Genomic DNA, 13,515 nt, shown 5'->3' with positions numbered 1-13,515 from the left:
TCAGGACAGCGAGGTGATGTTGGAGCGCCCGCCCGGCGGGGCCATGATCTTCTGTGCCGTGCGCCGGGCAATGTGGTCATCGGCCTGTGACCCTGGGGAGAGCAGAGAGAGGGGCAGTCCTGCTGCTTAAATGCCACAACCAGAAAACACTTCCTCAGGAAGTAATTTCATTGTATGTCATTCTGGAGACTCTACGAGCATGGCACAATTTGGAATGGCTATATTTGCCTGAATTTTTCATTATTTCTTTCTGGAAGATTTATAAGTCGCTTTCCTAGAAATGAATTCTGTATATAATAAAATGTGGGGACTGGTAACATTTATCAAACAATATGGGACCCATATGATCCAACAAGCTAACAAACCATTATGGAAGCAGTTTTAGGGCAGAGCATTGGCTTTCCAAGCTCTCGACAGCTGCTGGGCAGCTTTCTGCAGAACAAATGATGCTGAATCACTGCCTGCTCTGGCTCCTGGGAACAGAGCCCCCACCAGGCTTTGTGCACTGACATCAATACTGTAGAGCATTCTAGAGCTTTCTGAGACAAAGGGAAGCTCTAGAACAGGGCACAGCGGAGGTTTCTGTGGCTGAGCCCTGCGGGCAGTGCCCCCGCCCAGCCCTCCCACGGCCCCACATACCGGACAGGCTGAAGCCGGACTGGTGCAGGTTGCGCACGGGTGGCACTGCGGCTTTGCTGGCACAGGGCGCGACGCGCGGGGCCGCGCCAGGCGCCACGGCCTTGACGCTGGCTGGCACCTCGTGCACCGGCCCGTCGTACATCCCCCGGGGCACGCCGTGCACCTCGGCCAGCTGCAGGGGAACACAGGGTCAGCCATAGGCCCGGGGCAGTGGCCTCCAGCTGTGCCAGGGGAGACTCGGGCTGGGTACGTGACACTTCTCCATGGAAAGGGCTGCCCAGCCCTGGCACAGCTGCCCGGGGCAGGGCTGGAGTCCCCATCCCTGGGGGGATTTCACAACCATGTGGATGTGGCACCTGGGATACGGGGCAGTGGTGGCCTGGGCAGCGCTGGGAGACTGATTGGAATTGATGGTCTTAAAAGGACTTTCAACCTGGCCTCGGACACCTCCAGGGATGGGGCATCTGCACCTTCTCTGGGTCCCATTCCCACCCTGCAGGGAGCTGGGACATCCCCATCCTGCCCTCCAGGCACCCCAGACACCCTGAGGCACACCAGAGTCGAGGCTCCTGCCTCTGCAGTTAATTTGGGTTACTGATTCCTGCTCTGCCTTTGGGTAGGATACAGAATTACAGTGCCTGAAATAGCACGGGGAAAAGGGAAGGAGGACAGAGCTGCTAAGAAGCTCTTTACATATTTGCATGCCTTTGTGTCTCTTTAAACAGCTGTGCCATCACACAGGAAGATTTATGTTACTGTATTACAGTACCTACGGGATGTACATCCTGTACCTTCCAAAGGCTGCAGAGCAGACACTGGGAATACAGCAACAGAAACTTCTCTAGCACAGGTAAGAGAGGAATTCCTCCCTCTACATCTATACAAAGAAGTCATATTTTTGCTCTGTAACATTGCCATAGGCTAGTAAAACTGTCATTATTAGCTCTAATACTAAGAATTCTTGACTGAGGTGCCAGGCAGTTACATGACAACACCCAGAAAGAAATAATATTGATAATATTCCTGCTGATAATATTCCATTGATAATATTCCTGCTGCTGTTGCAGGTTTGCCATCACAGCGGCTCCAATACACTACAGCTGAGAGATTGTGATCAAAACAGGGGATTATGGCAAATAAAACTCTCCTTACCCTGTTTCTTGCCTTTATCCTTTTATAAACGAAGTCAGGAAACGTCTTCCTGGGGATGAAGCGACCTGAGCCCTGGACCACACACAGATTTCCATCTTCAAGGACAACTCTTCCCTGACTTATGACCAAGGTTGGGACCCCGTGGCACTCGGTGCCTTCAAATATGTTGTACTCCACGTTCTGGAAAAAGCAAACCCTGACATTCAGTGCCTGCAGGATTTAAGAGGAGGCCAACAATGCCTCCCATTTTTGTACAGTGCCCCTCGTGCACCATCAGTCAGAACTAACTAACCTCCCATACTTCAAATAACAAGATTCCAATGGGAAGCAAACTGGAATGGAGTAAATAAACCTTAAAACCAATCATAGTAAACTACAACAATAGTTTAATACTTTTATTAAAATATATTTATATTATTTATATATTATTTATGGAATATTTAAATTTTGTATTAAGATTAATACCACTATATATTAAAATATAGCAATAGTTTAATACATATTAAACTGTAACTAATACACATTGCAGTTCAGCAATAGTTTAATACTTCAGTTCAGCACCGACATTTTTCTAGTCCACAGCAAATACACTGACCTAAGATTTCCTTACCAGATGCCAGCTGTCTTGGAGGGGTCACTCAGTACCAATCCCACCCTATAAAGGATATTTTCCTACTATTTTTAAAAGCAAATGCAAGGTCCTTCATCAGTTTACCCACACAGACAACTGAATGCTCTGATTTAGCTAAGGACATGCATTGCTTTCCAGATCTCTTCTGACTGTAAAACCAGCCCCAGGAAATGATTTAAAGTGTGTTTTACCGAATGGTGGGTTTTTGCTGAGATGATTTTCGTAGCCTTGGGGTTCCAGAGCACCAGGTCTGCGTCGGCGCCCACAGCCACGCGCCCCTTCCTGGGGTAGCAGTTGAAGATCTTGGCAGCGTTGGTGCTGGTCACAGCTACAAAATCGTTCTCATCCATCTTCCCGGGGACCTGGGGAGAGGAAACATCCCAGGTGACATGGGCTGGGGGCACGTCCCTCCCCATGGCTGTCCCCTGGGAAGAGCTGCTGCCCCCACCCCTGTGCCCATGTAGGAGAGGGTCTGCTCTGCCAGAGAGGTGGCTACAGGGGAGGGGGAGGTGAGGATGAGCCTTGCCCCTGTGGGATTAAGGATACGAGAGACAGGTTTTATTTTCCTTGGACTCCAAAGGTTGAAGTTTCTGAAAAACAAGACCTTCACTGGTTGGCTCCAGCTCCTCACAGGCATCTCAGGATCACTGAAGAGGGTGGAGGACAGCCCAGTGAAGAAAGACTGGACCTGAACCTAACCAGTGCTATTTCTTTACCATCTTCACTCACCATCTTAAGAAAAGTTCTACTGCTCTTTGAACAAAGCCCATCTAAGAGAGGTTTCAGGGTGGCTTGGCTCCCAAGCTCCTGCAGTCTGCACAGGGACATCTGCTCTGTGGGATGCAGGATAGAGGCCCCCAGGGATGCTGCCAGCAGGGAAATGTGCACTGGAGTGCAGGGACACAGACTGATCCCACCCTCGGATCACAGCCCTGCTGCCAGGCAGACAGAGGTGACACGGAGCCTGCTGGGGCCTGGGCTGACCTGGCAGTGGAAGCACGGCCACAGCCACGTCCCACGGGAGAGACACCCTCTCCCTATCCACCCCCCAGGCCTCTCTGAGTACCAGGGGACAGGAACACCTCATCATCCTTGGGAGAAAGTGCTGCAGAGACTCCCTGGTGACTGAGCAGGAGCAGAGGGAGGTCCCTACACAGCAGCCTTTGAAGACACCGTGCAGGCATTTGTGTGTCTGTGTTAGCAGCTCTCTGAAGCTGCAGCAGTGTCTAGACAGTGTCACTGCTCTGGCTCGTCTGCATTAACGAGGCTGTGACAGCCTGGAGGCCAGGCACAGCTCACGTGTGCTCCCTCCCGTGCAGCTCCACTGCAGCACCTACCACGCACTTCTCCCACACTATGGCCATCCTCTCCTCGATGCCGTTGGTGCCCTCAGGGATCAGGGTGAAGTTGTCCTTGCCCACGGCCTTCTGCGCAGTGGTGAAGGTGCAGTGGGCACTGCCTGTGACCTGCAGGTCCCCGCTGGGGAAAGGACAGGGCAGGGGTCAGGGAGGGGGGCACTGATGGCACCCCGGGCCAGCAAAGCCCCCCTTGCTGGGCAGACCATGGGGGCTCCAGAGGCTCGGGCCCCACAGCGATGTGGGTGCTGTAAATGGCAGCGGGTGGGTGTGGGCAGGATGCAGACCGGGCAGGGCAGGTGTGCCCAGGGACCCACCTGGACAGCAGAGTGCTGAGGTGATCGGGCGTGCTGGGGTCGGGGCTGATGGGCGGGGACGTGACGAAGGCGGCGGCTTTGGCCCAGTTCTTGCTCCAGTAGTGGGAGCCATCCGTGCCCAGGCTGGCTGTGATGGGCTCCCCGTACACCACGGTGCCTGCAGAGCAAGGTGCTGTCAGGGCAGCGTGGGCACAGACACGGTGCTGCCACAACCACACACAGCAGTGCCACTCCTTCAGCACTGCCAGCACTTCAGAGCCTCGCTAATCCTTTACATTATCTCAGGTGACTGGGAGACGCTGTCAAAGCGAGTTCTGAATCTGTCTGTCCCCTCCTTTCACCAGGCTCACATTCCTAGGAGCTGTCATGCCTTCCTTTAAACCAAACCTGTCTCTGTCTGGCAGCCACCAGGCCGGGGGAAGCAGTGACTGTGCTCCCCCTTCCACCCTGCTCCCCACAGGATTGATCCCAGCCCTTCCCACTCCACCCCCAGCCACAATTTGGAGCTTGCTCCACATCTGTTTTTCATTCAGTTCACACCAAACGATCACAAGTGGATTATTCCCCGTTTCTCAGCTGTGTCTGCCTAGATGGAAGTGTCACAGCTTCCAACACATTCAATCCTCCCAGCTCCAAGCAATTAGCTCTGGCACAGCCTGCCATGGAAACCAGCACGAGCCTCAGCGCCCTCAGAGTGGGGCAGCTCAGGAGATAAGGACTTCTCAGACCTCGCAGTCAGAATGAGATTCCTGGCTGGATTTAGAGGTTCAATGGTTGCCTGGGCAGGCCAGTGTTACCTTTCCTCTTGGCCTGAGCCAGGACATCTGCAGCCCCCCTGCTCATGACCTTGGTGACGTAGAGGGGGCAGTTGGCCTGCCTGGCAATGGTGATGGCACGGAACACAGCCTCTGCCTCCACCTGTGGACACAAGAACAGGACACGGGTGTCCCACGACACAGGTGTCCCGGGACATGGGGGCCCCAGCCCCTCTGCAGGGCGGGCCTGGCGCTGCAGCCAGGGCTGGTGGCGTTACCTCCTCAGGGCGGCTGAGGACGTGCCCCTCCGGGCCCGTAATCCCCAGCTCCAGCAGCCTCTTCTGCTCCTGGGGGGCGAGGAGGAAGGAGAGAGCTGTCAGTGATGGGCACAGCCTGCTGGAGCACCATGGGACATCCCACTCCCCAGGGCCACCTCCCAGAGACCTGTCCTGTGCTGCAGAAATGCTCCTGCATGGGAGCTGCTGTGCCCTAGCAGCACCTCTGGACCCTCCCACCCCTCAAACCACGGTTCTGGAGGAGGGGACACACCCAGGCTGCCCCAGCTACAGCAAAGGGAGAGGGATCCCAGCACCTGAGCCTGCTGGAGCTGCTCAGAAGCCCCTGGAGGAGGCAGGGATGGGCACAGGGATGTGAGACTGTCATTGGGGTGCAGCCAGTGCCACCTCTCCTGAAGGTTCCTGTCCCTTTGCACCTCACCATGTGGCACAGAGGAAAGGGAACCCGCAGTGACAGATGCTGAGATGAGCTCTGGGATGTCCCAGGTCACTCACGTGGTGCCTGAACGCAGATGTCCTGCTCACACCTCACCCTGTCCCTCTGCTGCTCTGTATCATGTAACCTCCCAGGCAGCTGGCACCAAGGCAAGGATGTAATCCAACTCCACGGAGCAGATCCCACAGGATCCTTTGAAGGACCCTGCTCCTGCTCTTAGAGCGTGCCTATTTGTATTCCTGTCACAGATCTCCTCCGGGTTTGTCCCCAGGGCCTCAAGTGTCACCACGCTGGCAGCTGACAGAAACACTGCTGCAGCTATGAGCTGCCTGAGGAACAGGTTTCCAGATAAAATCCCAGGAGGTGGGAATTAGTCTTTATCCTGTTTGTTCAAATAAACCCATTTGAAGGATTGGATCTGGCTTTCAGTTCAGCCTTCCTCCCACACCAGACTGAACGCTGGCTGACCGTGAGCCTGAGGAACTGCCAGTCTAACTCCACCTCATGTACCTGACTGAGGCTGGAGCCAAGACTGTCTTTTCTACGGTAAAAAGGAAAAATAAGGCCCCTGAGTAGAGGCTGTGACACCAAGGAATTCCCAAGTGCTGATGGTGGAGTTAAATGCTGCCAATGTCACAGACTTTACTGCAAAAGCCTCAAACCTCCTGATTTTTTCAAGTAATCCAAACTCCTAAACACAACAGATAACGGCAAAAAGCATCACTTAAGACAGTCAGTCATCCCTTAGGAACGCACAAAGTGCTTTTTGGGAACCCAAGCACCCACATGTGAAGATCCATGAGGACACTGATGGTTCCACAGGACACCCTGATGCTCCTGCACCTTCCTCTGCCTGCACCCGCTGCTACACAGGGTCCCATTCCCTCCAAGGCTTTGGGGCTCCAGCTCCCGGGGCAGGGGCAGGGGTCTCCTCCCCAGGACCTGCTCAGCCCGGGGTCCCAGGGGAGGGGACACCCCACGGTACCTCCTCGATGATGTCTCCGTTCTCCGCGTGCACTTGGGCGATGGCCCCCAGGTCCCGGAGGGCGCAGAAGATCTCGTACATCTGCCGAGACACAGCGGGGGCAGGCTCAGCCCTGCCACCTCCCACCTGCTCAGAGTCAGGCCCTGGCTTTCCCTGCCTTCTGGGGTCCTACCTGGCCATCAGTGCACTGCAGCTTGTCCTTGTAAGCCATGAACACCAGGAAGGAGTTCACACCTTGAAAAAAGAAAATGACACGTGTAGTTTTGTCCCTTTGTCACTGCCCTGGTGTGGGCTGGGCAGGGGGGGTTGGACCAAGGGGTTGTGCTGGAGAGGGTTACTCTGGAAGCAAAGCAAAGTCAAGGGCTGATGTGGGAGATGTCCCCACTGACCCCAAAGCTCAGGAGTTGTGAAATACAATAAACCCCTACCTTATGGTGCACTTGAACCCTAAAAATGAAACCCCTTGTGGTCCATGTTTGGGGTTAGGCACCCTCTGTGACTGGCTCTGAATGCACACAGGCTGATTTCTCCCCCAGTGGTGGCTTCAGTCTATGGCTTATTCTCAAATTTGGACAGGGGATGGAGGGACAGCACACAGGGAATGGCTCCCACTGCCAGAGGGCAGGGATGGATGGGATCTTAGGAATTGGGAATTGTTCCCTGGCAGGGTGGGCAGGTCCTGGCACAGGGTGCCCAGAGCAGCTGGGGCTGCCCCTGGATCCCTGGCAGTGCCCAAGGCCAGGCTGGACACTGGGGCTGGGAGCACCTGGGACAGGGGAAGGTGTCCCTGCCATGGCAGGGAATGGGATAGGGTCCTTTCCAATGCAAACCATTCCATGATTCTGTGAATTGCTGCTGTATTTTGTATCGATAGAGGCAATGAGCAATACCAAACCATGATCAAATTACAGCTGTATTTCATATGTGCTCCAAGGAACAGCTCCATTACTTCAGCCACTCTGCATTTTAATAGGAAATTCACTGCGAATTTCTATGGTAATTGGCCAATTAAACCCTTGCTTGCAAGACTACAAATTACACTGAAGACATTTAGCTCTGCATTAGCATATCTGAAGGAAAGTGTAGTTGCAAACATGGCAATAGGTATTAATGAATGCATGAATCCCTGCCTCGTGGTCTACTTTCCTGCTTTCCAGTGAGCCATGTGCCACAGATACCTGGGGATGCACAGGAGTTACAGGCACAATGGAACCACTATGGAATGCTTACAACTGAGTTTCCTTCTCTATGCCCTGTTCCAGAGGTTTTCTTGAAATGTTTTTTCTGTACATCTGGCAGCCCACATCAGGGTGGCCAACCCTACTCCTTCAGCTTCCAAAATCCCTTTCCATGACCAGGCTGCCAACTGCCCAAAGGTGAGGGCACAGACCCAGATGTTATGGCAGGAACCTGATGCCCGTGTCCCTGTCCACAGCTCTCCCCTGGCCAGCCAAGGACGGGGAGGTGCCAGCTCCACGGGCAGGAGCGCGGCCGCCCGCGCGTGTCCCTGCAGTGCCGGGTGCTAGGGGACAGCAGGGCTGCCACAGCCACCCCGGGACCCTGCAGCGACCCCGAGCCCGCGGGGTCCCTCTGCCCTTACCCTTGTCCTTGACCAGGGCCTCCAGCTCCTCCCTGAGGCTCTCGTGCCAGCGCGGGATGTCCATGCTCAGGCCGTAGTCGCAGCAGGCCTGGCCGTCGGCGCGGCCGCGCCACTGCTCGTAGGCGGCCAGGAGGCTGCTGCCCACGTCCGGGCACACGTGGTCAACTGCGGGGACATGGGAGTCAGGGACAGGGACAGGCCGGGCACCGTGCCCCGGACACAGCTACTGCTGCGGGGACACGGGAGTCAGGGACAGGGACAGGGACAGGCCGGGCACCGTGCCCGGGACAAAGCTACTGCTGCGGGGACACGGAGTCAGGGACAGGGACAGGTCGGGCACCGTGCCCGGACACAGCTGCTGCTGCGGGGACACACGAGTCAGGGACAGGGACAGGACACGCCAGGCATTGTGCCCCGGACACAGCTGCTGCTGCGGGACACGGTCAGGGAAGGGCAGGACAGCCGCATTGCCCAGCACACTGCTGCGCGGGGACACACGGGTCAGGGACAGGGACAGGCCGGGCACCGTGCCCGGGACACAGCTGCTGCTGCGGGGACACACGAGTCAGGGACAGGGACAGGACACGCCAGGCATTGTGCCCCAGACACAGCTGCTGCTGCGGGGACACACGGGTCAGGGACAGGGACAGGACACGCCAGGCATTGTGCCCCAGACACAGCTGCTGCTGCGGGGACACACGGGTCAGGGACAGGGACACGCCTGGCACCACACCCTGGCCACACAGCTGCTGCTGCGGGACGGGCATGGCAGTACCAGCTCACTCACGGTGCTGCCGAGGGACAGGGGGCACGGAGCTCCCAGACTGAGTGATACATGTGCAACAAGCAAAGCCCAGTGACAGCTCTGTCATGTTTCTCAGCCAGCACCACACCGTGAGTGCTGGTGAGGATTCTGCCCTGGGGCAGTGTCCATGGGCCACTTCCCTCAGCTCTGCTCCATTCACTGCAGCACTGGCTGTGGGCTCGCTGGGGAGCTGTGCCAGGACTGGTGAGACTGGTCCTGCAGTCACAAACTGCAGTGGAACTTGGGAATGGAACAGGAACAGGACAGAGAGCAAAATTATTTTACATTAACACAGAAATGGAGTCTGTGATTAAAGCTGGGAAACTCAAAAATGCCCCACACTTGCAGAGCTGTTAAAAACATTTCAAAAGGTGCTTAAAGTGTTCTTCTGTCTTGCTCTCAGATGAGGTGAGGCAGGAGCAGACAGATATTTTTATATATGTGTGTATTTTTCATATCCATGCACAGCAAGTGAAGGAGGTTCTGCACAGTACACACCACCTTCAATTAGCTTTGTGGTGTTTGGACCTGTCCAGCAGAAAAACATTTCTGTGCTGTGAAGGCAAACAAACACCCCGCAGTGACTGCAGCCCCGTGTGCTCTGCTGGAAAGCAGCAGCCCTTACTGATCATGGTGGTGCCTCCTGCCAGCGCTGCCCTGGTGCCCTGGAAGAAGCCGTCGGCCGAGCTCATGCCCATGGCGGGCGCCTGCAGCCGCGTGTGGACGTCGATGCCGCCCGGAATCACCAGCTGCCCGTGGGCATCGATGGTCCTGGTGCCGCCGGGAACGATCAGGTGCTCTCCGATTTGTCTGCAAAGGAAATCAACATCTCCTCTAAACTGGCAACAGCTCTGAAGCGAGGATGCCAAAGCAACCTCTGTTGCTCCTCCCCCGGCTGCCAGTGCTTTGCAAGTCTTTACAGCTGCAGCTACACCAGTGTAGCTCTTTCCTGACACTACTCTAAAATGCTGCCTTTATTTTCCTAAAAGTTTTTAAAGAAAAAATGATGGGAAGGAACCTTGTTCAAATCCCAAGGCACTGTATGGTTCTAAGAAATTACATTAGCAAATATAAATTTTTAACTTACTTTATTAAGCCATCCTCCACATAAATGTCTGCGTAAAATGACTGATCATCGTTGACAATTTTTCCTCCTTTGATTAGAATGTGGTCACTCTAATGGGAAAAAAAATCCACAGTTTTTTAAAGATTTTTTTGTTTGGATTCCACTTTACTCATTCCAAGCTTTAAGTAAATCTAGGTTTAGTATTTTCCCTGCAATCACTCAAGTTCAGTGACTATCTGGACTATTCTACAACTACATTTGCAAGGGGAACCATATGAAATTGTCATTTGGAGGAGCCCAGCTGTCTGAGGGGTGGCAGGAGCCAGGGGTGCATCCCTGAGCCCTGGGCACCCCCAGCTCCGAGGGCTGAGCCGTGCTCCTGCCTCAGCTCCGGCTACAGGCTTCTCAGTGCATCTCATTAACCTGGTAATTTATTGCCATTCATTCGTTTTTACAGTCTCGGCAGAGGCAGATAAAGCCTCGAGGACTTGCCTCACTTCAAAGCCAGACACTGGCACAGTTTTCAGATTTGCAGAATATTCACCCAGAATCTTTAACTAGAAAATTTAGAAAGCAGCAGCACTGATGTCTATGTGGAGCTGCAGCCTAATTTCAGAGGATTCCTTTCCTGCTCTCTGCTGTTGCTTGAAAAATTATTTCCAGTGCTGAAATGGGCAACACAAAGAGCACGGCCTGGGTACAAAACCAGCCGAGGGACGCCTGAGCACGTGGCAGCACAGTCTGGAGGTGCTGCACCACAAAGAGCCGGGTCCGAAGGCAAAACTGCCTAGAAACATTTCGGGGCTTGTTTAGAAGAGCATCGCTGGCATATAAAAGGAAAACTAAAGAAATGCATTACTTTTTTTTTTTTTTTTTTGAACAGTCAAGGATTTATTGTCTTTATTGTTTCCCCTCGTCCCATAACATCAATCAAAAGAAGCCTCAGTGTTACAGCCCCATGGGAGAGCCTGACGGCCCCTCCCCTTGTGGGGCCCATCTTCACCCCATGCCCATCCTCACTCCGTCCTCATCCTCACCCCATGCCCATCCTCACTCCGTCCTCATCCTCACCCCACGCCCATCCTCACTCTGTCCTCACCCTCATCCTCACCCCGTCCCCACCCCGGCGGCAGCGCCCCACTCCCAGGATCCGCTCCCGCAGCCCAGTAACGGGACCGGTCCCTGGCTCCCGCACCCACTGGGTTCTTCCCGAGGGAGTTCTGCCACGAGCCAGCAAGAGGAGAAAAAACAAAACACAAGGCATCGCAATCGAGGGATTTATCCCAGCTCCTGCTGGGAAGCGCCGGGAGGAGGGAATCCCCTTCCACGCAGCGCGGCCGGGGCCGGGGGAGTCGCGGGGGGACCCCGGGCTGACGGGGGAGGCAGAGCACGGCTGCGAGATGCTCTCACACTGCCGAGCCCATCCCGCGATGGAAGCGTGCCCGGAGCCCATCTCCGGCCGCGGCGGCACAGGGAGCCGGGGGCACGGCGGGGCAGCCCCGCCGCTGAGCCCGCCCGCCTTTGTCCCTCCGGGGCGGCCCCGGGACAAAGCGCCGAGACCGCCGGGCTCCGGCCGGGCCGCGCAACAAAGGAGCGGAGCGGGCAGGCTGCGAGGGGCGGACAGGGCAGGGGCTCGGCCCCGCGGCACCGGCCCCGCCGGCAACGGCACCGCCGGCAACGGCCCCGCCGGGCGCTGACCCCGGGGAGGGCAGGAGCCCGCGGCGCTCCCCGGCTGGAGAGACCGACCGCCCGCCCCGCTCCACCTCCGCCGGCCGGAGCGACCCCCGGGCCGGCTCGCAGCCCCGCGGTCCCGCAGCCCTCGCCCCGCGGGGAGCCCTCACCGTGCCGCGGCTCCCGCTCCTCCTGCCCGGCTGCGACATCGCCGCCGCCTCCGCCGCGTGTGTGCGGGGCTGCGCGCGTGCCCGCGCCCGCCGCCGCGCGCCCTCGCCTGCGTGCGCGCCCCCGCCCTCCCCGCCGCGCGCCCGGCCGCGGACAGAGACGGTCCGGCGGGGCCGAGCGGGGCTGAACGGGGCCGGGGCCGGCGGGGCGCTCCCAGCCATGCCCCCGAGGGAAAGGCGGCCGCTCGGCGCCCCCGCACCGTGCCCTGCTCAAACCCGCGCCACGGGGATGGGCCCAGCGCCCGCTCCGGGAGCGAACTCCGCGGGACCGGACGGAATGGGACGGGGAGGAATGGGACAGGAGGCAGGAGGACAGCCGGACGGGTCCCGCTCGCCCTCCCGCCGCGGTCTCGGCCAGGCCGGCTCGCCAGGTCGGGACAGGTCCCCGGCCCCTGTCCCGGTGCAGTCCCGTTACCTGCCGGCAGCCGTCGGGCAGCGCGGCCGGAGCTCTCGGGGACAGCGCGGCCGCGGCGGGGCCGGGGTCAGGGCCGGGGTCGGGGCTCGGTCCCGCGTCGGGGCTCGGTCCCGGGTGGGTATCGCGGCGCTGCCCCCCGACGGGTGTTGATGTTCCGGAGGCAGCGAGCGAGGCGAAGTTCAGCGTCTTGTTGTCGAAGGCATCCTCCACGCTGCAGAACATCCCGCCGCGCTTCTGGCGCGGCCGCGGGCTGCCCGCGCCCAGCCCCGCAAAGCAGGCGGGCAGAGCCTCCTCCTGCCGCCCGGCCATGGGCCCGGCACCCCTGCGCTCCCCGCTGCCGCTGCGCTCCGCAGCCGCTCGCCCTGCGGAGGAGAGCCCAGCGCCGCGTTAAGAGCCGCCCAAGGACCCCCCGCCCCTCCCGGTGCCCATCCACCCGTGCTCGGCCCCGCGTACGACCGCGAGGTGACATCTCCAGCGTCTGTGATGGCAGAGACAGCGCGGGGTTGGCTGCCGCGGGGATCGGGTGAACGCCCCCCCCCCCCGAGCCCTCCCGGGCATCTCCCGGTCCCCCAGCCTGGCCGGTGTCACAGTCCAGCTTCCCCATCCCCTCAACCCCAAACCACTTCATCTAATTTGAAGGTTTAAAACAGATCTTTTTAATTAAAATTGACAATAATTTATGTATTTTACAAAGGAATAGAAAGTCTCTCGATATATATCATAGGAATCACAATACAAAAATAACTGTAAAATTCTCTCCAGCCCCTGTTTTCGGGCTGTCGGTTGCTGTCGCAGCACTGAACCCAGCGTTCTATATTTTGGATATGATTCTGGAGTAGGATTAGAGGACACGGGTTACGGCACGCCAGCCAGGGGACCAAAACCCTCCATCTTCTCTGTGTTACGTTTTGCATAAGTTTACAACAGTCCCTTTTTATAAACTGTACAGCAGATCATACAGGGTTTAATACACATATTCACACGGCGATTTCCTGAGTCGAAGCTAAATCTCTTCCTGGGCACGCTGCCGGCAAGGGGCGAGGGCCACAGGGGTGCGAAGGAGCCGGCGTCGGTCCAGGGGCATTTTCTCCGCCTGGTCAGGAATTCTGTCCACAAGCCATGTAAGGCACTCAAGGAATCACTGAAGGCTACAGATATAGAGCAG

At 57.1% G+C, this 13,515-nt stretch overlaps 1 protein-coding gene across 1 annotated transcript; it reads right to left on the bottom strand.

Annotated features, from left to right (window-relative positions):
• DPYSL4 (dihydropyrimidinase like 4) lies at positions 1–12,659 on the bottom strand. The gene is made up of 14 exons (XM_050976547.1): positions 12,351–12,659; positions 10,059–10,147; positions 9,597–9,781; positions 8,167–8,331; positions 6,739–6,800; positions 6,567–6,647; positions 5,128–5,196; positions 4,892–5,012; positions 4,095–4,251; positions 3,760–3,901; positions 2,614–2,784; positions 1,792–1,971; positions 640–811; positions 1–92 (listed from the first exon to the last, which is right to left on the bottom strand). Exons 1-14 carry the CDS (start codon positions 12,657–12,659, stop codon positions 1–3), a joined length of 1,995 nt encoding a protein of 664 aa, XP_050832504.1.
• Between the last annotated feature and the right edge of the window lie 856 nt (positions 12,660–13,515).

The sequence above is a fragment of the Serinus canaria genome, chromosome 6 (genome assembly GCF_022539315.1).
Source record: "Serinus canaria isolate serCan28SL12 chromosome 6, serCan2020, whole genome shotgun sequence".
NCBI classification, from domain to species: domain Eukaryota; kingdom Metazoa; phylum Chordata; class Aves; order Passeriformes; family Fringillidae; genus Serinus; species Serinus canaria.
This window is presented reverse-complemented; position numbering and strand designations above follow the sequence as displayed.